The sequence below is a fragment of the Danio aesculapii genome, chromosome 18 (assembly GCF_903798145.1).
Source record: "Danio aesculapii chromosome 18, fDanAes4.1, whole genome shotgun sequence".
Taxonomy (NCBI): domain Eukaryota; kingdom Metazoa; phylum Chordata; class Actinopteri; order Cypriniformes; family Danionidae; genus Danio; species Danio aesculapii.
The window spans coordinates 36,065,239-36,088,576 of NC_079452.1; the positions used below are offsets into that span (position 1 = coordinate 36,065,239).

General features: G+C 34.7%; 1 protein-coding gene across 2 annotated transcripts in view; it reads left to right on the forward strand.

Annotated features, from left to right (window-relative positions):
• Positions 1 to 23,338, forward strand: part of sema3e (sema domain, immunoglobulin domain (Ig), short basic domain, secreted, (semaphorin) 3E) — a 129,093-nt gene that overhangs the window by 97,073 nt on the left and 8,682 nt on the right. Inside the window, exons 5-14 of one of the 2 annotated variants that reach the window (XM_056477864.1) lie at positions 419 to 515; positions 1,515 to 1,631; positions 8,463 to 8,605; positions 10,897 to 11,011; positions 13,976 to 14,045; positions 14,163 to 14,307; positions 19,227 to 19,449; positions 21,165 to 21,256; positions 21,345 to 21,386; positions 21,719 to 21,885. In XM_056477864.1, the coding sequence (XP_056333839.1) occupies positions 419 to 515; positions 1,515 to 1,631; positions 8,463 to 8,605; positions 10,897 to 11,011; positions 13,976 to 14,045; positions 14,163 to 14,307; positions 19,227 to 19,449; positions 21,165 to 21,256; positions 21,345 to 21,386; positions 21,719 to 21,885 (1,211 nt within the window). The remainder of the gene's footprint in view (positions 1 to 418; positions 516 to 1,514; positions 1,632 to 8,462; positions 8,606 to 10,896; positions 11,012 to 13,975; positions 14,046 to 14,162; positions 14,308 to 19,226; positions 19,450 to 21,164; positions 21,257 to 21,344; positions 21,387 to 21,718; positions 21,886 to 23,338) is intronic. The other variant, XM_056477865.1, reaches the window with a different exon arrangement.

Genomic DNA, 23,338 nt, shown 5'->3' on the forward strand with positions numbered 1-23,338 from the left:
GTCAGTTATCCATTCATTTATGTTGGTCAGTCAGATATTCACTCATTCATGTTGGTCAGTTATTTATTCATTCATTCATGTTGGTCAGTCAGTCATTCATTCATTCATGTTGGTCAGTTAAATATTCATTCGTTCATTCATGTTGGTCAGTCAGATATTCACTCATTCATGTGGTCAGTCAGATTCAGTTGTTGATTAAATATTATTGTAAGTCAGGTTGATTATTAATAAAAATATTTGTAATCATTTATCAAAATTATTTATTTAACAATATAATAATAAGAATAATAGTAGTAATAATAAAATTATTATTATTATTATTATTATTATTATTATTATATAGCATTTGTAGACATGGTAGAAGTGTTTTGAATGTTGTCACATTGTGGTAAAGGTGTGTTTTGTGTGTGTTTTCCAGCAGGAGCGAGAATTCAGGTTGGAATCTGACCACATAGAGAGCGGCAGAGGAAGAGTCCCGTTTCATCCCAACAGCCCTTTAGCATCAACAGTCAACCGTATGTTTTTATTTTATAAACAAACAAATAAAGTCATCTTCAGTCATTCATCTTTAAATTTATTACATATACTTTCACCTTCCTTATTTTAAAGCCAAATATTTTGCATCATATTACGTCGTCTTTTCATCCTGTTTTATTATTGTTGTCATTATTATTATTATTATTATTATTATTATTGTAATTATTGTCATAATTATTATTATTATTTATGTTGTTATCTTTGCTGTTGCTACTTTTGTTTTTGTTGATCATTATTGTTATTATTAATATTATTATTATTATTTCAACAGTTGAAAATTATTACTTGTTATTATAGTATATTTATTCAGTTTAATAAATTTTGTATTTTATTGAAATGTAGTATTTTAGATGATTTTTATATTATGTTGTTATAATTTATTATGAATAATAACATTAATAATAATCCAGTACTTCAGCTTTTTCAGCATATATCCTAAACATTCTTACACAAAATATTAATGGATATCCTCTAACCTTTCATCTAATTTCATTTACAGCTAAATATTTCTCATAATGTCCCTATTTTTTTCTCCTCATCATCTTGCTGTTCAGTGTTTGTGTATGCGTGCATGCGTGCATGCGTGTGTGTATTCTTGAAATCTGAAAGGAAGAGAGTGTGAGTGTATTTTTATCCAGAGGCCACAGAGCATGAAAGCTCTTTACAACACTCGATTCTGTGGCTGATTCATTGAAAATTGAGAGATGAATCTAATGACTTCTTTTCAGTTCGCGTTCCTCTGGGTTATTAATTCAGTCTTTTCCAGCATCAGGATCCTTTTCGAAGCTAAATTGATATTGGCCTGTAGATCATTACTACTTCACTCACGGCAGGATTTATTGCTCAAACTGCTGAAACTGAGACCGTTATATACAGTGTATGCAGTGACTCCTAGTGGTACATTGATGTATGACAAACAAAATGAATTTTCTAATACTGGTGTATTTTTCACGTGCAAGTGTTTTTTTTATTTACAGGTGGAGAGCTGTTTGTGGGCCTGTACACTGATTATTGGGAGAATGATGCTGCTTTGTATCGCTTAGGCAATCACAGCTTCATCAGGACTGAAGTGGGCGACAGACAGCAGCTGACCGGTGAGAGGAAACACCTTAGATTAGAAAAAATATATGTAAACACTTGTTGTTTTGTGGATGGCCTAAATGATTTACAAAATCAACCACATTGCCAAAGATAAGATAACTTGTAAATAAATACTAGCCTTTAATTTTTACATCAGCCACGGAACTGCTTTGCATGATTCGTTTATAAAAGCTTAGCAATTGTGGAGACACATCTGATGATGATTGCTGATTTTTATTATTATTATTATTATTATTATTATTATTATTATTATTATTATTATTATTATTATTATTATTATTATTATTTTATTTTATTTTATTATTGTTGTTGTTGTTGTTGTTGTTGTTGTTTAGATTATTTAATCAAATTATGCAAATTAAAGAAATAATCTATACCATATTTGAACTTTGACATACTTATTCACGATATCAATAAAATATATAGATTATTGTTGTTGTAGATATTGTTTATATTATATAATAAAATTATACAATTTAAACAAATCAATTATTTTATAATTGAACTTTGAAGTACTCATTCAGAATAATAATAATAATAATAATAATAATAAGAAGAAGAAGCAGAAGAAGAATAGCTTGTTGTTGTTGTTTCTAATATTTAATTAAATTATACAAATTAAACAAGCTATACCATATTTGAACTCTGACATACTTATTCACTATATAATAATAGAAATAATAGTTTATTATTTTTGTTGTTGTAGTAGTTTAAAGTTTAAAGTAAGTAGAACTTTAAAGTACTTATTCACAATAGTAATAATAATAATAATAATAATACTAAAATATGATATTATTATTGTTGTTGTTGTTGTTAATTAAGTAGTTTGAATAAGCAAAAAATATTTTTTTTTTGAGTGTATAGTACATGTCTTTGGACTTGTGGGGGAAACCGAAGCACCCGAATGTGAACGCGAACACAGGTAGAACATGCAAACTCCACACAGAAATTCCTGCTGACCCAGCCGAGGCTGGAACCAGCGACATTCTTGCTGTAAAGAGACAGTGATACCCCATTGCGCCGCCCCATTATTATTATTATTATTATTATTATTATTATTATTATTATTATTATTATTATTATTATTATTATTATTATTATTATTATTATTATTATTAATATTAGTATTATTATTATTGTGTTGTTATTTATTATTAATTTTTGTATTCATTCTTTTTTTTGATATTTTAAATAGTTTGACATTTTTATTAAAATAAATATTTTATTCCTTCTTTTTTCTTTAAATTTTATTTTAGTTTTTTTATTGTTTTATTTATTGTTTAATTATTTATTATACATTGTACCATAACAAGCAACTGCTTTAAAAAATCGAAAAATAATAATTTAAATACATTTAAATTAAAAATGTAAATATATAAATATATATATATATATATATATATATATATATATATATATATATATATATATATATATATATATATAGTGCGTTTTGTTTAAAATCAACTACAGCTAAAAAAGTACACTAATGAATAAGGATCTAACTAAGAGTGACAGTATGAAGATCACAACTTATTTTACGACTTATAAAATCTCAAAGTCATAGTCACTTCACAAACGGCTGTGCATATAAATGTGCATATGGATAAAATGGAGCATTAATTCAAGAGTGAAGTACAGGTTGTCATGTGTGTGGTTTAGGGAGGCCTGTGTTGTCCTGCTGTGAGCTGCTTTAATGCTTCCTTTGGCTGTAGATCATCTCCTGCAGTCATACAGGAGCTCTGGCCTTCAGCCCAGATGCACACGACAAAGACTGATGTTTTTAACATGCGTATCGCTGAAGCCTCATCAGAGGTGCAGTTCACACATCAGACCCACACCAGTGTGACTGAACAAAACCCTACTGCAATGCTGCTGTATTTATACCCTGCACAAAACCCAACCGTTCTAGATGGATAGAACTGTAAAAAAAAGAAAAGAAATGACGAGGCTCAGACAGTGCTCATTTATTGTTTTGTTACATTGTTTTACATTGTTTTACATTGTAAATTTGTTCTCTAAAAAATTAATATTAAAATCAGAAAATGTGGTTTTTACTTTTTGCTAATTAATAAATGTTCTAAATAACTACATTTGCTTTTTAAATTCAAAGAAAGGTCATTAGTAGTTTACAGAATGAAACTAAAATTAAGTTTTACACAATTAATACATGTATAAAGTGAAAATTATTAGATTCCATGTGTAATTGAATTATTTTCTTTCAAATATTGCACAAATGTTGTTTAACAGTGTGAACATTTTAACATTAGTGAAGTTAGCGAAGTTTAGTATTAGTTAACATTTAGTTTTAATAATGATTTTAATTGCTAATTTATTTTGTATTTGCCATGATGACAGTACTCAATATTGCAACCCAGGCTCATTCTGAAAACGTACTGCTATATACATTTCTGGAGAGCACCAGATACATCCCAGGAGATTTTTTTGTTAGTTTTTAGTTTTTTTTTGTTTTTGTTTTGTGAATCCACCAGAGGCCGCTCTGTACACTTTTTAAGATCTCAAATTTCTCTTGGGAGTGCCATTCGCGCCTCCTGTTCTCGCACAAATACACCAGAGGCTGCTGTTGACTGACTGACTGACTGACTGACCCACCCTTCCCTAAACTCAAACAATAGTGTTTTCAAAACCACGCACTTCTTTAACGTCCTGGCTGGGTCAGTTGGCATTTCTGTGTGGAATTTGCATGTTTCTTACCATGTTGGCCTGGGTTTCCTCTGGGAGCTTCGGTTTCCCTCACAGTCCAAATACTTGTGGTATATGTGAATTGAATAAACTAAATTGGCCTTAGTGTATGTGTGTGAATGGATGTTTCCCAGTACTGGTTTGGAGCTGGAAGGGCATCCGCTGTGTAAAACATATGCTGGATAAGTTGGCGGATAATTTTGCTGTGGCAACCCCTGATGAATAAAGGGACTAAGCCGAAGGAGAATGAATGAATGAACAAAGCAAATAAAATGATGAAGTGTAGCATTTACTTTCAGTTTTAATGTAAAAAAAGTCAGAATAAATGTGAAAAAATGTTCCATCACCAATCAACTTAACAGATACATTTCTATAAAAATAAAACATACTTCAAGAGTTCACACTTAGCTGGGCATGCTGTCCCAGGAGAGAGCCCTGAGCTTATGAGATCCTCAAGCCCAGGGCTTCCTCCCATTTGCAAGGTGAGAGGGGAGTTTGAGCTCAGGTAGATCTCGATGAACTCCCCCACTCCCCCCGGCTTATATCTAGCTAAATGACGGATATGGATGTATGAGGAGAGGTGTACTTGCTCAGAGCTTGACTATGGTATCAATTTTGTGTGTTCAATTTACTTAGGGTGCGTGTTATTTGGACTGTAAGAGGTAACCGGAGAACCCACGCGAGCACGGGAAGAACACGCAAAACTCCACACAGAAATGTCATCTGGTTTAGTAGGGACTTTAAGCAGAGACATTCTTGCTGTGAGGCAGCAGTGCTAATCACTGGGCTGCCGTGTTCCCATTAGGAAGGAGGGGAAGTAGGGGCAACGCAATCTCATGGCAATTCGTAAATTCTTGATTTAGTGACTAATTCGGATGAATTCGTACTATTTATCCTGGACCGGGCCCTATCCCGAGTAGCTACTGTGACGCTCCAGGGACAGACGAGTCTTCGCTGAGGCCACCTTCAAGCCTCCACCGCTGAGACTGCAGCTCTACACAAGACGTTTGGCCAGCGGAGAAATTAAAATGGTCATGCACAACTGAGTCTGGTTTCTCTCAAGGTTTTTTTCTTCACTTTCGCCAATTAGTGAAGTTTTTTTTCCCTCTCCGCTGTCGCCACTGGCTTGCATGGTTCGGGATCTATAGATCTGCGCATCGTTGGATTTGCTTTTCAGTGTTTGGACTCTCAGTAGTGATTATTAAACCACACTAAACGGAGCTAAACTGAACTGAACTTAAACACTACAAACTGAACTACACTGTTCCAATTTACTGTGACCTTTTATGTGAAGCTGCTTTGACACAATCTACATTGTAAAAGCGCTATACAAATAAAGGTGAATTTAATTGAATTTACTATGATTTGCTCATCACCCAGTGACGGTTGGGTTTAGGGGTGGGGCTGGGTGCCACGCCTCCTTTTTAAAATCGTACATATGAATTTGTACGAATTAGCCACTAAACTGACAAAACTTAAAATACTTTCTCATGAGATTGGGCTGGTGGGGGGGGTGGGAGGGGAGGGGGGGTGATGTTCTTCAAGACGAAAATATTGAGATAAGAAAATCTCTGGTTATTTATTGTGAGTTAGGAATCATCTGATTGGAAAACCGATCATGAGTTGATGCGGGAACAACTGAGAGTAATCATAAGCACATAATCCTCTCGAAATTACTTTAAAAATAAACTTCACTTATTCTAAAGAGTACTTTTAAAAAATAAATACAAAAATTACTGTTAATAGTTAATCCACATGTGTAAATAATATACATGTTCAAGATAACCAAATATTTAATCAAATGAAAAACAGTCATTCTTAAACTATGCTAAAAGAATAAATGAATCCTTCTTTATGAACTGGAAATACAATACACTGCTACACTGTAACTGCATACTGCACATAATGCTACACTGTAACTGTATTAATCCAAACTGTATACTGATTCATAAACTATTTTGCACATCATGCAAAATGTGTGTGTGAGTGTTTCCAGTAAGATGTGGAGTCTGTGCTAATAATACAGCGTTGTCTCGCACTCGTCACGTGTGATTCAGGCTCCTGCTGTGATGCATTAATCATTCAGAGAGAGCGAGAGCAAGGAGTTTGACACGTACCATCAATCTCATAGAGACCCATTCACATCCATTCCGACATAATAAAACACGGTCAAATACCATCACATCCTGAGGTCATCAGCTCGATAACACACAAGTGCGTAATACGGGGCGGAGAGCGCGACTCCATGGGGACTTGTACATTTTCTGTGTGTATTCGACAGTGTGAGGTGGAGGTCTGCGTGATGTGAATGGTGTTAACTGCTGTTAAATGTTATCGCTTCTGACTCACGAGGTGCTGAAGATTTAATCCCACTCACACTCGCTACACAACGGCCTTCAACATGCAGAGCACACCGCTGAAAGGAAAAAAATGGATTTGTTTGTGTTAGACTGTATTGGGAATATGCATTTTGTGCATAAAATGTTAGATATACAGCTGCAATCAGAATAATTCAAACCCTAAATTATTAGCCCCCCCTGTTTATTTTTTCCCCAATTTCTGTTTAATGGAGAAAATATTTTTTTCAACACATTTCTAAACATAATAGTTTTAATAACTCATCTCTAATAACTGATTTATTTTAGCTTTGCCATGATGACAGTACATGATATTTGACTAGATATTTTTTTCAAGACACTTCTATACAGCTTAAAGTGACATTTAAAGGCGTAACTAGGTTAATTAGGTTAACTAGGCAGGTTAGGGAAATTAGGTAAGTTATTGTATAATGATGGTTTGTTCTGTAGACTATCGAAATAATATAGCTTAAAGGGGCTAATGATTTTGACCTTAAAATGGTTTAAAAAAAATTAAAAGCTGCTTTTATTCTAACTGAAATAAAACAAATAAGACTTTCTCCAGAAGAAAAAATATTATCAGACATACTGTGAAAATGTCCTTGCTCTGTTAAACTTCATTTGGGAAATATATAAAAAAAGAGAATTTTTTTTTTAAATGGGGGCTAATAATTTTTATTGCAAGTGAAGGTCATGTAGCTTTACACAGATTTTAATTGTAGTAATTATATAGTAATAAAAATGTTTATCTAAACATATGCTAAATATATTACCAATCCAAAGTTTGGAAAAGAACATAAAACAAAAGAAAGGTGATTTGACACATATTGTTTACATATTGGGTATACGTAGATTACTAGGTGTTTTACTAGGTGATGCTGCTGTTTTATTATTGGAGAAAATAAAAAAAATTGTGGTGGTTCTCAGTGGTTCTCTGAGATTGTTAGTCTACTGAAATGTGTATATTCCATACAGAATATGAAGCTGATTGGTCAGTTGTTGTCACGTGACTCACGGTGCGTTCGTGGCATAATGAAGAGCTTTCATCTGGGTGTGCCTGGAAGGCACGAGCGCGTTGTGCCGCTTGCGCATGTCGCTCCCAACATGCGTGCACAAGCCACGCGCCTCCATTGGAAATTTGTGCGCTAAAAAAAGACTAAACATTTAAATGGCCGCCGTCATTTGCAATCTCCAGCTGTTGATCTTCTTGCGCAGATATGATGGAATCACTTGATTTATTGACAAATGGGTTGAGGATCCATACCTTTGGCTTCGCTGGACCTTTTCCCCCTTCACAACCAAAGACGTCTGTTTCTTACTCATTTTGCTAACTTGTGGGTTAAATTTGACAATAAATTACAAAATAAAAGATCAAATCAGATTCGAATAATAAATAAAACTGAAATAATTATTGATTTCTTCTGCGGCCCAATACCAGTTTGGTCCGTGGCTGGGGGGTTGGGGGCCACTGGTTTACAGGATAAAATGAGTGCATTTGAACTGTTTTTTATGACTTAGAGTAATCATAAATCCAGAGAAACTGAGAATTATTTTATTTTATGTGTTTTGTTCAATTATTCATTCATTGATTTATTCAGTTGATTTCATAATTATTTAGTGTAGATTTTATTGAGTAAGATAGTTCAAAATAATATTACAACTTAATCAAATCAAACAGATGTATCCTTGGTTAACATAGGAAACAGTCTATGCTTCTTTGTAATTCTGACCATATGTCTTGTGTTTGTGTTTTTCTTCCCCTAGAGCCCAAGTTTGTAGGCTCAGCGGTGATCCCTGACAATGACGACCCTGCTGACGATAAGGTTTACTACTTCTTCACAGAGCGAGTGGCCGACGTTGAGGGAGGAAATAAAGCTGTTTACACCAGAGTGGCCAGAGTCTGTGCGGTATGGCACAAACATCACAAAAACAGCTCCGTTTGGCTCTTTAAGTTAAACTAGCGTTGTTCAGCATTCATTCATTTGTAGTACTGTATGTAACAGAACATCCCTCACCATCTTCAGTAGCATTGATCCAAATCAAGGTAAAACAAAAATAGTACAAAACAAAATGAACACATATGATATATTAAGATATTAATATTACTTACTAATCAAAACAATCAATCTATGCAAGAAACTGAATTTATTTATAAAATTATTATGATTATATTATCTTCAGCCCCAAGATGGTGAGATTAACACTGGCTAACCAAAAAAACGTCATTGAGTATGTTTACATGCACAACAATACACTAATAACTAAAATAATCAGCTTTTTTAAAATAACCTTTTTTTCCCGCAGTTTACGTGGCAGCAACAATCCACTAATGCAATGAACTACATTTACAAAACTTGCACATTTATGAGAACACACCTTTGGGTCAAGAATTTGTCTGAGTTTGCAGTATATTTCCTCCTCCTCTACTGCAAAACTGTTGTAAGGATGCTCTTAAATATACAGTAAAGATGTGTTCCTCACACACCTCAATAATCTGACAAAAGCAGGTTAATGCATTTACATGCTTAAGACGTTTATGATGGGGTGCACTGAATCTTTGGTCGCCGAAAACTATTGACTGAAAATAGCATTGTCTGTTTTCATCTGAAAGAAAAAAATGGACCTAAATATGAGCAAAAAAGGCAATGCTGCACCAAACTGCCCAGTACTGTTTACCATGCTGGTTTTACATTATGTTAATGAGCTTTTAGATTAGACGTAGAAAGCAGTGCGCTATGAAACCCATTCATTTCAATGGCTTACACTGCAGCTTATTGCTGCACCGACCAAACCCCGAGAGCAGTGGAGCACACCGTTGACTAGCTCGCACCATGGTCAATGAACAAAATAGGTCAATAGTTCACTCTGTGGATATTTTGCTCATGTACGCGTACTTACCTGTGCATGAACCACAAAGAAGCAAAGTCTGCCCATATAATCCGACAGGACATTTCTCTGTAGTACACTTGTTCTTGCTGCTTGCAATAGCACTACTGTTCTGTCATGGCAACACTGATAAAATGATGCCTCTCAACTCGTTCAGTCAATATTGTTGTTTTTTAAATTGGTAGATCTTGAGTTATTGTTTTAAATAAAACAAATCTTATAAAAAATATTTTATATTATTTATTAAATTATTATTTTTTATTACAAAGCAGTTTTCAGACAGGTTTCGGCCCAGAATTGAAGTGAAGGTTATTTATAAACTAATTTCGAGAGGATCACGTGCTCATGATTGCTTGCAGCCGGCCCCGCATTATTCAATTTATGATTCACCAATCAGACTATTCCTAAGCCACTATAAATACCCTAAGTTCCATATCACAGCCACCTTCGTTTTGAAGAATCCCCCCTTCCACCCCTACTCCTCCTCCTTTCCTAGATAGGTGGCACGGGGGCCCAGTGGTTAGCACTGTTGCCTCACTGCAAGAACGTCACTGGTTCTAGTCCTTACCAAGCCAGCCGATGTTTACACATTCTCCTAGTGATCACGTGGGTTTCCCCCGGGTTCCCCGGTTTTCTCCCCCCGTCCAAAAACATGCAACTTAAGTTAATTCACCAATCCAAATCTGCACCATAGAAATGCTGCTTGTAAGTAGTTATCTCTTAAGAGCAATCACTATCTGTTCATTAGCTACTACAGCAGGGGAGTTCTCGAGATCTACCTGAGCTTAAACTCCCCCTCTTGCCTTGCAAACGGGAGAGAGCCCCGGGCTCGATGATCTTATGAGCTCAGGGCTTTCTCCCAGGACAGCATGCCGAACAAGCTTTATAATCCATCATCAGCTAAGTGTGAACTCTAGAAATCTTTAGTTTCTGACCTCACTCCAGTTAAAGAAAATGGCTTAATGTGTTTAGCTCATTATCTACAAACCATTAACATCAAAGGCAGGGAAATATAAAAGGCACAAAAATGTAAGCAACCTTCTTTAGTCAAGCATTATGATATAAATAAATGTTTAAATATATATATATATATGGATTTAGTCAATGTAAAACCTCTTTAGAATAGCTGTCATTGAAGATAACACTGTAATGATGCAAATTTAGAGCAAACGTCATCAAACAGCAGGAGATGTTTCTAAAGCTAACAAACTACACGCAGACCAATCACTTTTGTCAATGTATTTTCTGCAAGAGAGCACCACCCATAGGTGAGATGAGCTTACGTGTCTTTTCATCTCTTCCCCTCTGTCAGAATGACCAGGGTGGTCAGAGGATGCTGGTAAACAGATGGAGCTCTTTCCTGAAGACACGTTTGATCTGCTCAGTGGCAGGACCCAACGGCATTGACACACACTTTGATGAGCTCGGTAGGGGAGCTTCACTCTTTCTGTCTGCCTCTCTGGTGGCCTTTTTTCATGCCTGTCTTACATCAAGGAAGTATATCACATAGAGCCACTAATTGTGCTTATGCAAGATATTGGGTGAAGCCTAATTTGTTTACTTCACATTAGTGGAAACTTATATAGCAAAGAATACTGGTGTGGCGGAACGAGAATAAACTAATGTAGTTGTTTTTACTGTAAGAAAATGACGGTAATATTTATTAATTAAAACCCCATGTTTACTTAATGTTCTCTTATTGCTTAAGTGTGCCATGTATTTATTTTAAAAGAGAATCCTCCACCAGGCCTGCCTGAAAAACATTGATTTAAGTCTAGATATTATTTCTGCATATGTCAAAGTTTAAAATAATAGCATAATGTCTCACAGAGGCATAAATAAAGGGAAAAGGCAATGCTTCAGTGAATTTGAAATGTTGTTGGAATGTTGTAGATGCGATGTTTGTTTCACAAAATGGAAATGAAACATAAAACATTAATTCATTTTCCTTCAGCTCAGTCCCTTTATTCATCAGGGGTCACCACAGCGGAATGAACCGACAACTTTTTCAGCATGTGTTTTACACAGCTGATGCCCTTCCAGCTGCAACCCAGTACCAGGAAACACCCATACACTCTCACATTCACACACATACACTACTGTCAATTTAGTTAATTCAATTCAACTATTGCGCATGTCTTTGGACTGTGGGGGAAACCGGAGCACCCGGAGGAAACCCACGCCAACACGGGGAGAACATGCAAACTCCACACAGAAATGCCAACTGGCCCAGCCGGGAATTGAACCAGCGACCTTTTTGCTGTGTGGCGACAATGCTAAGCACTGAGCTACCGTGTCGCCCAAACATAAAACAATTGGCTTAACGGGATAGTTCACACATGAATTAAAATTTACTCACACACAGGTGGTTTTGACTTTTATCAGTATTTTTTTTCTGTTAAACACAAAACAAGAAATTCTGAAGAATGTTGGAGAAATCATTCATTGACATCGATAATTTTTCTAAGATATGTTTTAGTATATCTTCCTTTATATACAGTTTACTAAATATCTACTATATATATCCTTTATAGGGCAGTTTACCAACAGTATATAATGTACAGTGTTCTTTTTAATTTTACTCCCAGTTTAAGGCGTGTGTGTTTATTAAAAGTACTAAAGTATATGAATTATGTTTATTTATAACATTATTAAAACATATTTATTAATTAATTTATTATTAAAACTTGTCATGCACTGATAACCATACTGAAGGAAAATTTAATTGTGCAAACTAGTAAAAATAACTAAATATATTCGGGTTGCTCCATATATAGAACAAAATTTTGTTATAATATTAAATAATCATATTAAATGATATAATAATATTAAATTAATAATATTAAATGCAATATACTGTATGTATAGAAAAGAGGTGTGATGCATTAAACGTATGTATTTGTAACCATTTGTGTGTTGTGCGCATTGGTTGTTTAACCAAAATTGACCTATCAGATGGTGCCTTACTGTCTTTATACTCACCTCCCCAATAGGTGCTAGACTGGTCCATAGGCTGACCTTAGTTCTTCAGAGAAGAGAGCTTAAAAACATTAATAGTGTTTTAAAGTCAACATTTTTGCACCTTGAGGCACTTTGAAGCCTGAATTAGATTTAATTGAATCTGAAAAATATATTTGTTTTGTTTTGTCTTTATTTCCGTATGATCATTATATAAATTAATTATTTAAAAAGAAAAAAAAAATATATAGGGAAATTGTATATTATAGGAAATATAATTTTTTACAGTTTTCAAGAAATAGTATATAAATACTCAATAAAAAACAACAACAATATTGCATATTTCCCCAGTATTGTGCAGACCTAAAATACTCCATATAGCCTAGCTCTTGTGTTGGTGATATACTGAGATACTGGAGGTCACTGTCATGCTCTCAGCAGTATCTGCAAAGCACTGAAGGATAAATCAAGAGGCATGCTTGACCAAAATAGCCACAATGGCAAAGGAGGAAGAAAAACTGCAGTTTTAGCTTCAGTGATGATTCATTTCTTCCAGCACAGTGATTTTATTCATCAGATCCCTCAGAGCAACACTGCTGATGAATCAGTTTTTCTCTTTTCACATTTCATACCTTCCACTATAGAGATTTCATCAGGTATCCATCCATACATCTGTCCATCCAGACCAATTTGCAGTAGATCTTCGTGTCTTCATGTGTAGAAGACTGTGGTATGATCTGAAAATTCAAATGCGTTTCATCTTCACTGAACTTTGTAGTCTTATAAAGATTCTCTTTGATGGGCTGTTTGACTTTCAGATGAAAGCTCATTCGTTTCTGCGTCAATATTCTCACAAGCAACCATTTGTCCAATAGATTATTAGATATATAAAGATGAGTGCAAAATGTTTGCACTGATTCTCATTTGACATCATTTAAATAAAAGCCAATATTCCCATGTTTCACGCAAATTTGGCCAGAAACAACCCAGCATTTTTATTGTGTAAAAGACGCTGATTATATTGATTGAAAATATTGCAAATATGTTGGCAAATAATACTTAAATATTAATTTTAAATCTCAGAAATCACTTAAATTTAATTAATTAGTTATTATAGCTCTTCCGTAGTGTTGCACAATATTAAAGATCAAGATAATTTAATTTAATTTAATGTATTTTTTTTATTTAATTTAATTTTTTTTATTTAATTCAATTAAATTTTTATATTATTTAAATTAAATTATCTAAAAAAATTAATTTAAATGTATTTAATTTTTAATTTATTTTTCATTTTAATTTAATTTAATTTAATTTAATTTAATTTAATTTAATTTAATTTAATTTAATTTAATTTAATTTAATTTTTTTATTTCATTTAGTTTTTATTTTATTTTATAAAATTTTTTACTTTTTTTGTCACTGTCGTGTTTCAGAGGATGTGTTTGTACTACGGAAGAAAGATGAGAAAAATCCAGAGATCTTTGGTCTGTTCAGCACCACCAGGTGAGGTCATTCAACAGAAAAAAAAACAACAACAACAACATATTTTTATCACCACAGTTAAGTTTAAAAACACTGACAGCACTCTAGATGCTCAAATCCATCATTCTGTCCCCCCAGCGCTGTGTTTAAAGGATATGCAGTGTGCATGTATAATATGGATGACATACGTGCTGCATTTAACGGGCCTTTTGCACACCGGGAACAGACGGACCACCACTGGAAAGTGTACGATGGCAAAGTCCCATACCCTCGACCTGGATCGGTGAGTGATATTTTCTCATATATTCAATAGTATCTGGATGCAGCCTTAATGATGCAAGCTGAGACTGCATATCTCAGTGACGTCACTGTAAGGGGTGGGGTCAGATGAACGCATTAAAAAGCATTGGATGCAGCTCAGATTGCACTGCACCAGGTCTGCATACAGACCCCTCTCCATATATTGACTCCATCAGTCACATTGTGTCAAAATCTTGTTGTTCTATCAGAAATCCCTGTGTACAAAATGTCACGTCGTATTAGGTTTATGCCTCAAACGTCCGGTGTTATTCGGCAGCCCACTTGAGTGAATGTTGAATTTGGAATCTTATTTCTTCAGACACACAGTATCTCTCATGGCAAACGAGTCTATTTTCAGCATGACTGTGCACATCACTTTTCTCCTCGAGCACGTCATGCCAATTCTTTTACATTAATGCCTGAAACCGAGCACTTATGAAGGCACTGTGAAATTGAGGTGTTTAAATGGTCGTGGTTGGAATTATAATTTTATCTGATACGTGCTGATTAACGTCCTTCTCTTGCTCTTTATCTCCAGCCGATAAAAGAGCGAGATTGGTTTCCAATAGTTAGTAACGACCTGTAATTCAGGTAGTTTTTTTTTTCTCTGGTGTATTGTCTCTCATCACATAGAGGAGGATCAGGGTTTTTGTTCACGTCTCAAAATTATCCATTTCTTTTATTTCCGTGTGCAGTTATTCTTGGGAAAAGCATATGAAAAAAAAGGCTCTGAGAGATGACCTTTTAAAAGCCAATTTGGTGGCTTTAGACGTGCACCGCTGGATTTCTGATTAGTCTCTTGTTCTAAAAGGTTATAGCTGTGAGAAACAGGCAAGCTGTTCTCAGATCAGGAGAAACTAAATGAAAGACCTGAAACCTTTTGTGTCTTGCATAGTATTTCAGCATATACACTGGAAAAGGGATTAGTTGACTTTACTTTAAAAAAATCAGTAAACCTGTTGATTTTAAATTGATTAGTTGACTTTACCTACACAAAAAAACACAAGTGAGTAAACACATTTTATTCAACAGGGGCAGTGCTCATTATTAAACAATAAAAAATTGTGTAAACAAAGTCTCGGTCAGATGACATGATTTTATTTATTTATTTATTTTTTAAGATTTATTTTTGGCCTCTTTGCCTTAAGCGGATAGGACAGTTTTACAGACAGGAAGTGAAGTGGGAGAGAGAGAGGGGGTAGGGACGGAAAATGTCCACAAGCCACGATTCGATCTCAGGACGCCCTGAAGTGCTACTGCACCATATGTCAGAGTGCTAACCACTAGGCTATTGCACCAACATCACATGATTTCTTTGACAAAGAGTGTCGTGGAGAATTGTAAACAACAAATAAGCGTTGTGACACAAGATTTAATTATTTCAGTTCATGACAACCGATAACCATGCCTGCAATGTCTCAGGACACCATCTCAGAAAATCTAGCACGTTTAATTTTTTTCACATTCTTCACGAGTTCTGTCATGTGGGTGAGTTCTGACACTGTGCAGTAGGAGCACGTCATTTCTCGGTTATCTCAACATGTGCTGTTGTTAATGTGCTGGTCAGGTATAGTCAAAAAAATAGGCTGTATATTCACTTATGAGTGGGTTACGAGCAGAGGTGGGTAGAGTATCCAAAATCTATCCTCAAATAAAAGTACAAGTCCTTGTGGAAAATTTGTGGAAGTTAGAGTAAGAGTAAAAGAGTATCTGATGAAAAAATTGCTCAAGTAAATAGTTACTAGTTATTTTTCAATAAATGTTTTATATCAGCTACAAAAAAGCAGTTTTTAATGTTAAAAACTTAATTAATATTGTTCATCAGTATCATCAACCCCCTTAAGCAATATTTTTTTATTGTCTACAAAACAAACTATCGTTAATGATTTGCCTAATTACTCTATCTTGCCGAATTAACCTAGTTACGCCTTTAAATGTCACTTTAAGCTAAATACTAGTATCTTATTATGTACTACTATTATGTACTGTCATCATGGCAAAGATATGTGTTGTGTTGATAAAATCTTCTTTCTATTTAACAGAAATTGGGTAAAATCATAGAGGGGGTAATAATTTTGATTTCATATATATTCATATATTCATTCATATAACAGCAGTTTCTTTAGTTATCAATAAATTTGGTTAACCATTAATTTAGTTACCAATAATAAGGTTCAAATTGGGATAATATTGACACTCACGACTAGTTTTTTCAGGTTGAAGCTGTAGTTATTGTATATGTTGCAATGTCAGTTCGATGTACAGCATGCATCGCATTATCAAACTATTCTTGTTGGCATCTTGGAGTGAAAACATAGACTGAACTTGATGCTGCGGGTGACCTGGTCCGATAAACTCACTGCACAGACAGCGTGACTGTCCTTCTCGGAACCGCAGAAGGCATGTAGTGATTGCAGTAGAAACTCGCACGTCTTCCTCGACTTCAGCCATTATTCCAACATAGGTGTGTGCGCTGTAACCGAATGAAAGCGGGGGACGCGTCTCTATAGCAATCTCTCGTGACACAACCTCTCCAATGCGCCACCTCATGATATTTGCAAACAAGTCATATGAATCATATTTATTATCATTTGACAGTAACGGAGGAACGCCACCAAATGTAGTAAAGAGTAATGATTTTTCTCTAATAATTTACCTGAGTAAGAGTAAAAGTACATGTTACCCAACAATTTTACTCAAGTAAATGTAATGAAGTAAATGTAATTCGTTACTACCCACCTCTGGTTATGGGTGGATAAGATCAGTCATTGACTATGCAAACTTTAAGTACCTTTTTTAAAATATTAAGGTGTTTTAAGCAATTTTATCTGACAGACTGGCACAAATATGCAGACATCTTGATTAGTTTCTCTCAGTTCTCTCAGCCTTTCAACAGAGTTTGTTCTTCCGAGGTAATCTAGGAACATGTTCATTGCTGCGAATACATTGTAAAAGTCTGTCCTGCTTATTCAAATTTGTCATTAATCATAAAAACAGTTTAATTTAGGCTTCTCTGAACTGTTAATATTTCACTTTAGCTTTATTTAGGCTAGATTATTGTTTTATTTAACAAACCAACACAATCTCACAGCAATTCGTGTTTTGCCACTGAAGCATATAGCGGACTTGTTTTGAAGCACTTCACCTCAAAGTTATTCGTTATTCTTTTTTATCTAGAAGTTAACTGACCAACAAAAAATAGATACAAATTTTAACAAACGAAATTCATTTCAAAAAGATATTTTTTTTGTTTGTGCCCGTCCACTACTCAACTGTGCGGTGATGATTTGTTCCACTCTGTGGAAAATAAGGATTTAATTAATGCTTCGCTGCTTCATAGCTGCTGATGTGCTTTAAATTTTCTCCATCTCACTCGCGGCAAGTTCAGGCGAGGGAGAGTTTAATAAGCAACATTGGCAGGAAAATCTACATTTAGATTTCAAAGAAAACATCTTTATATTAAAAAGGATTCATACATTTGATCCTATCAATGTCAAAATGAATGGTCTTAAATAATGTCATTATTATATCAATCATTATAGCAACACTTGTGACTGCTTTGGGAAATAATGCTCGTTGTAGACGTCACGGGATGACTGATCATTGAGGAACATGTAGTTCTGCACATTTGTTACCCACAACAAGTCAAGATTTTATCAAGACAAAATCGCATAGTCTGACATCGTTACTTTCATAACAACAATAAAAATCCTGTGATCTGACCAGGGCTTAAGCCAAAGTTAGTCCCAAGGTCTAATTTTCATCTGTTGCCCCAACATATTATTACAGATACAATGTCATTAGAGTTACATACAAAAAACCATTAAACATTTATAACAATATCATAAAAAAAGAATTACACATGATTACAAACTTGATTTTATTGTCTTACAATTAAGCAAATGACCAATGACCATACATTTTTAAATTATTTTTTTATTAAGAATTTACCTTTAAAGTCAACTGTTTACTTTTAAGGCATCATGTTTACTCACATTTCATTAAACTAATAATTTTTTACAGTGTAAAAACACTAGGAGTCTGCAATATTTGTCATCTACACTTGAATCATAGTTGTCTATAAACACACGTCTTGAAAGTGCGCACTTTCATTGTGTGGTGACACATTAGAATGCAGTTAGAATTAACTTCTAAGCATTAAATAGCCCATATGTTTTTTAGTTTTTTTTAAATATCGCAAGCAAGAGTGATGTTGTCTGGGTATCAGCATGTGATTACAATTGCAAATGTGATATTGATTTTATCCCACCATTCAACAAAGTTAATACTGAGTTACATTTTAGACGCTACATATTTATGTTTTAATTTTTTTAACTAATCATTTGAGTGAGTGATTCAATGTCACAAATGAAGCTGCTGTTTGAATCAATCATTTGAGCCAATTAATTGATAATTCCTTCATGAAGATAGTTACTTAATTTGTAAATGAATTAGCTTTTTAGAATGAATCTTTTGAATTCATGATTTAGTGAATCACTCGTTAAAGCAAGCATTTGCTGCCATCTACTGCCAGTTTTAGAGCCATTTTTTTATATCCATGACAGGCCTAAACCAGCCAAGATACCAGCATAAAAATGCACCCAGGAAATTATTTATAAACGCATACAAATTCTTACTCGATGAATAAAATGTAATGTAGAATTTACAAAAAATATCGAAGCTGTGGTAGTGCTGACAGACTCAATATTTTGATCAAATTTCTGAATCATATGGGATATCTGACACAGAGATTTTTATTTTTCAGTGTTATTTTCAGATGTTTTTTGTAAGTGAAACAGTCATTCAGTAAAAAAGGAATTCCTACATCTAGGACCATGTTCAGATATTCATATTGGATGCATCTCAAAAAATACTGCGGTTTGACCTTCTTGTCCCTTGCAGTGTGCCAGTAAGATAAATGGAGGGCATTTCTCCAGCTCTAAGGAGTATCCGGATGAGGTTCTCCGATTTGCACGTTCCCATCCACTCATGTTCCAGGCAGTGCATCCCGTACACAGACGACCCATCCTGCTGGACACTGAAGGAGGACGTAAACTCACCCAGCTGGCGGTGGACAGGGTGGAGGCTGAAGACGGACACTACAATGTTCTCTTCATAGGCACTGGTACTCAAAATTATTCATTCATTCATTTTCCTTTGGCTTATCCCTTTATTCATCAGGGGTCGCCACAGCAGAATGAACCACCAACTTGTGTTTTACACAGCTGATTTTCTTTCAGCTGCAACCCAGTACTGGGAAACATCCATACACTCTCATTCACACACATTTACACTACAGCCAATTTAGTTTATTCAATTCACCTATAGCGCATATCTTTGGACTGTGGGGGAAACCGGAGCACCCAACATGGGGAGAACATGCAAACTCCACACAGAAATTCCAACTGACAATCTTCCTGTGAGGTGACAGTGCTAATCACTGAGCCACCAAATCGCCCCTCAAAATTATTATCTATATTATTTTGAACTCCCAGATGTATAGAGTTGTATTACACATGTCACTGTGTCTTCTTTTTTAGCAAAACACTACTATGAATATTTTACATGCTTTGAGTTTTAGTCTAGAAACCCCTTGAAATATTTGTTCTCGACTTTGTGTGCTAGTATATTTTTAAAAAGTTGATAATGTTATATTTTAGCAAATATACACTACTGTAATTTTTAAAGGAATTTAACACTTTTATTCAGCACAGCAGTGATGCATTTAAATAACTAAAAAGTTACAGAAATTATAGTATATTATCACAAAATCTTTATATTTTAAATCAATTCTTCCCTTTTGATCTTTATGTTTACCCATGAATCTTTAAAAATGTACCACAAAATATTAAACAGAAAACTTTTTACAGTGTCATAAATAATCAGCAAAATAGCATGATTTTAGAAGGATTACACAACACTGAAGACTGTGGTAATGATGCTGAATAACATACTTTAAATCACAGGAATACACAGTTTAAAAGAGAAGCCAGTATTTTTGAAATTTTGTAATAATATTTCACATTATTTTGTTACTTTATTTTTGACCAAATAAATGTAGACTTGGTGAGCATAATTGACTAAAAACAAAATAAATATATATTATAATATGGCTATATACGCTCACCGGCCACTTTATTAGGTACACCTTTTAGCACCAGGAAGGCAAAAGTACCCTTTTGCCTTCAAAACTGCCTTAATCGTTTGTGGCATAGTTTCAACAAGGTACAATTGCACATCTATGATGTGAATCTCCTGTTCCACCACATCCTAAAGGTGCTCTATTGGATTGAGGTCTGGTGACTGTGGAGGCCTGGTGACAGTTACTGTTACAAAGCTAATGTTGCCTTTCTATCAGCTGGAACCAGTCTGGCCATTCTCCTCTGACCTCTGGCATCAACAAGGCATTTGCGCCCACAGAAGTGCCGCTCACTGGATATTTTCTCTTTATTGGGCCATTCTCTGGAAACCTTATAGATGGTTGTGCGTGAAAATCCCAGTAGATCAGCAGTTTCTAAAACACTCAGACCAGCCCGTCTGGCACAAACAATCATGCCATGTTAAAAGTCACAAAAAAAAACTTTCTTCCCTATTCTGATGCTCGGTTTGAACTGCAGCAGATCGTCTTGACCATGTCTACATGCCTAAACATGTTGAGTTGCTGCCATGTGATTGGCTGATTAGAAATTTGTGTGAACAAGCATTTGCACAGGTGTACCTAATAAAGTGGCCAGTGAGTGTATTTGCAATAATATGGCTTATGATGATGATAATAATATGTGTAATATAAAATGCATATAATCATTAATTCAGTTTCTCTCTTTCTGTCTTTCAACACAGATAATTCTGTAGTATTAAAAATGATTACAATCTACAACAAAGAAGCCGACACAGTTGAAGAGGTTCTTTTGGAGGAGCTGCAGGTTTTTAAGGTCATATTTTTATCCTTGTATTGAACCATTTTATTTCATCTCGAAACAATCTTCACTCTAACCATGTTTTCTTTCTTCTTTATTTTAGGTCCCTGTTCCCATTACTGAGATCCTGATCTCTACTAAACGAGTAAGACTTGCTCATTTACTGCTCACAGCTTCATTCTCCTCCTGTAGATGGTGGAATTGAGTATATTTTTTCATGCACGAGGGATCACCCACGGCAAATTCAGCATTTTTATATCCAGACAGATGCTTTGTAGTGAATTATTAATGCTGGCAATGATTACTAAATATTATGAATAAAATATGACCATCTTTTGTTCTTTATAATAGCTGTATTATATTGAATTGTTTGGAATGCACACCAATAATTCAGCAGGGTGAATTTATTTACTTAATTATTATAGTAAGGTGCTGATTTGGACACAATGGCGCTCATCTGTGTTTGTGTTTTTATAGCAACAGCTGTATGTGGGCTCGGAGTTGGGTGTAACACAGATCCGTGTGCATCAATGTGGGCTCTATGGGTCAGCCTGTGCTGACTGCTGCCTGGCCAGAGACCCTTACTGTGCCTGGGATGGGTTCACATGTTCGCGCTACTATCCTGCGGGACTCTATACCAAAAGGTACAGACTATCTGACAGACATTATGTTGTAAATATAATACTGGCTATTTTTAGTGAAGTTGTGTTTGTACATGACTTTTCACAGTACACATTGTTGCACTGCTATGCTTTACAAAACATTTATATTCATCTCATCATATATATGATTTTAGAATTAAGCTTTGGATGTCTTTCGTCATATTTTGTCAAGTCATTACCCTAAAAATACCATTTAGCATACACAATAACATATATAGCCTATAATTGTGTACGAGTTGCAAGAGTTACTGGTGTACTCAAGTACTGGTGCATAAGCTCACTTTATCTGGTCAGTTTTTTCACCGCTGTGAAAATGTTCAGAAAAGCATGCCTGAGATTTAAGTTGTTTTTGTTATCAGAAAGTTGCATACTCAGCAGCATTCATATTCTAAGGCACAGGAATAAGTAGCGATAGTGAAATGCACACGGTTAGTTTGACCTTAATGGCTATTCAAGGTAGAAATACCCAGAATTCTCTTGTGTTTTGTCATTTTAATAGAATAACAATGCCAGAATGAAGTATACAAATGTTTAGGAAAAGTCAGGGTACTATAGTATTACTTTTAAGCTTTTCATTTACAAATTGTAAATAAGGTCAAAATGACTGCCTCTGTATTTCTGAAGCTAATTTTAATGTATTAATAACCACAGTGAACAGTCAGAAGAAGCTGTGGCGAGAAAAAACATCCAAATATGTTGTGAGAGGATGATTTATTTTTATATACATGAACAATATCACACGAGTAGCAGTGCAATATGGCTGTATATTAGCACTGGTGGGAAGTGTGCGTTTGTACGAGGCTGCAGGCCGAGTGCCTTAGTGTCCCACCAGTAATGATATACAGCCACATTGCACTGCTACGAGTGTGATACTGCATTTATACAGTTTGACAACATAATTGTGTATATAAAAAAGAAAATCAAACAAGGAGAGTCTCAGATACCTTTTGTAAGAGGAACTACTTTCTTTCGCCTTTCATTCACATCTGCAGCTGACATCAGAACAGCAGAAGCTGTTACTAATTCATCAACATCATTTTAAAGCTAGTATTTGAATGATGATCTAGCATAATGTCTAAAGTTATGACAAAACAGGTAATTTTTGCTGACAATTTAAGATTATAAGGCTGAAAGGCATAAAATACCATCCGTCTACAGAGATTTTATTTCTCTGTTGATATCGGGATATCACAATAATTAACCCAAAAAAAAGCCAAAGCAACTCAAACACTACCAGGTTACTATTGTGTTTGCGATAATGAAAAACAATAAACACATGCAGGCATTTCTTCTTTCTTTTTTTACTGAACTAGTCTGCATTAACGAAAAAAAGAGACTCATCATAAACAAACAAAAGGCTAACAAAAAAGTAACTCAGGTTTATACAAAGAGTGGCCAACACAAAATACATACATTCCTGATATGCGAGTCCCAT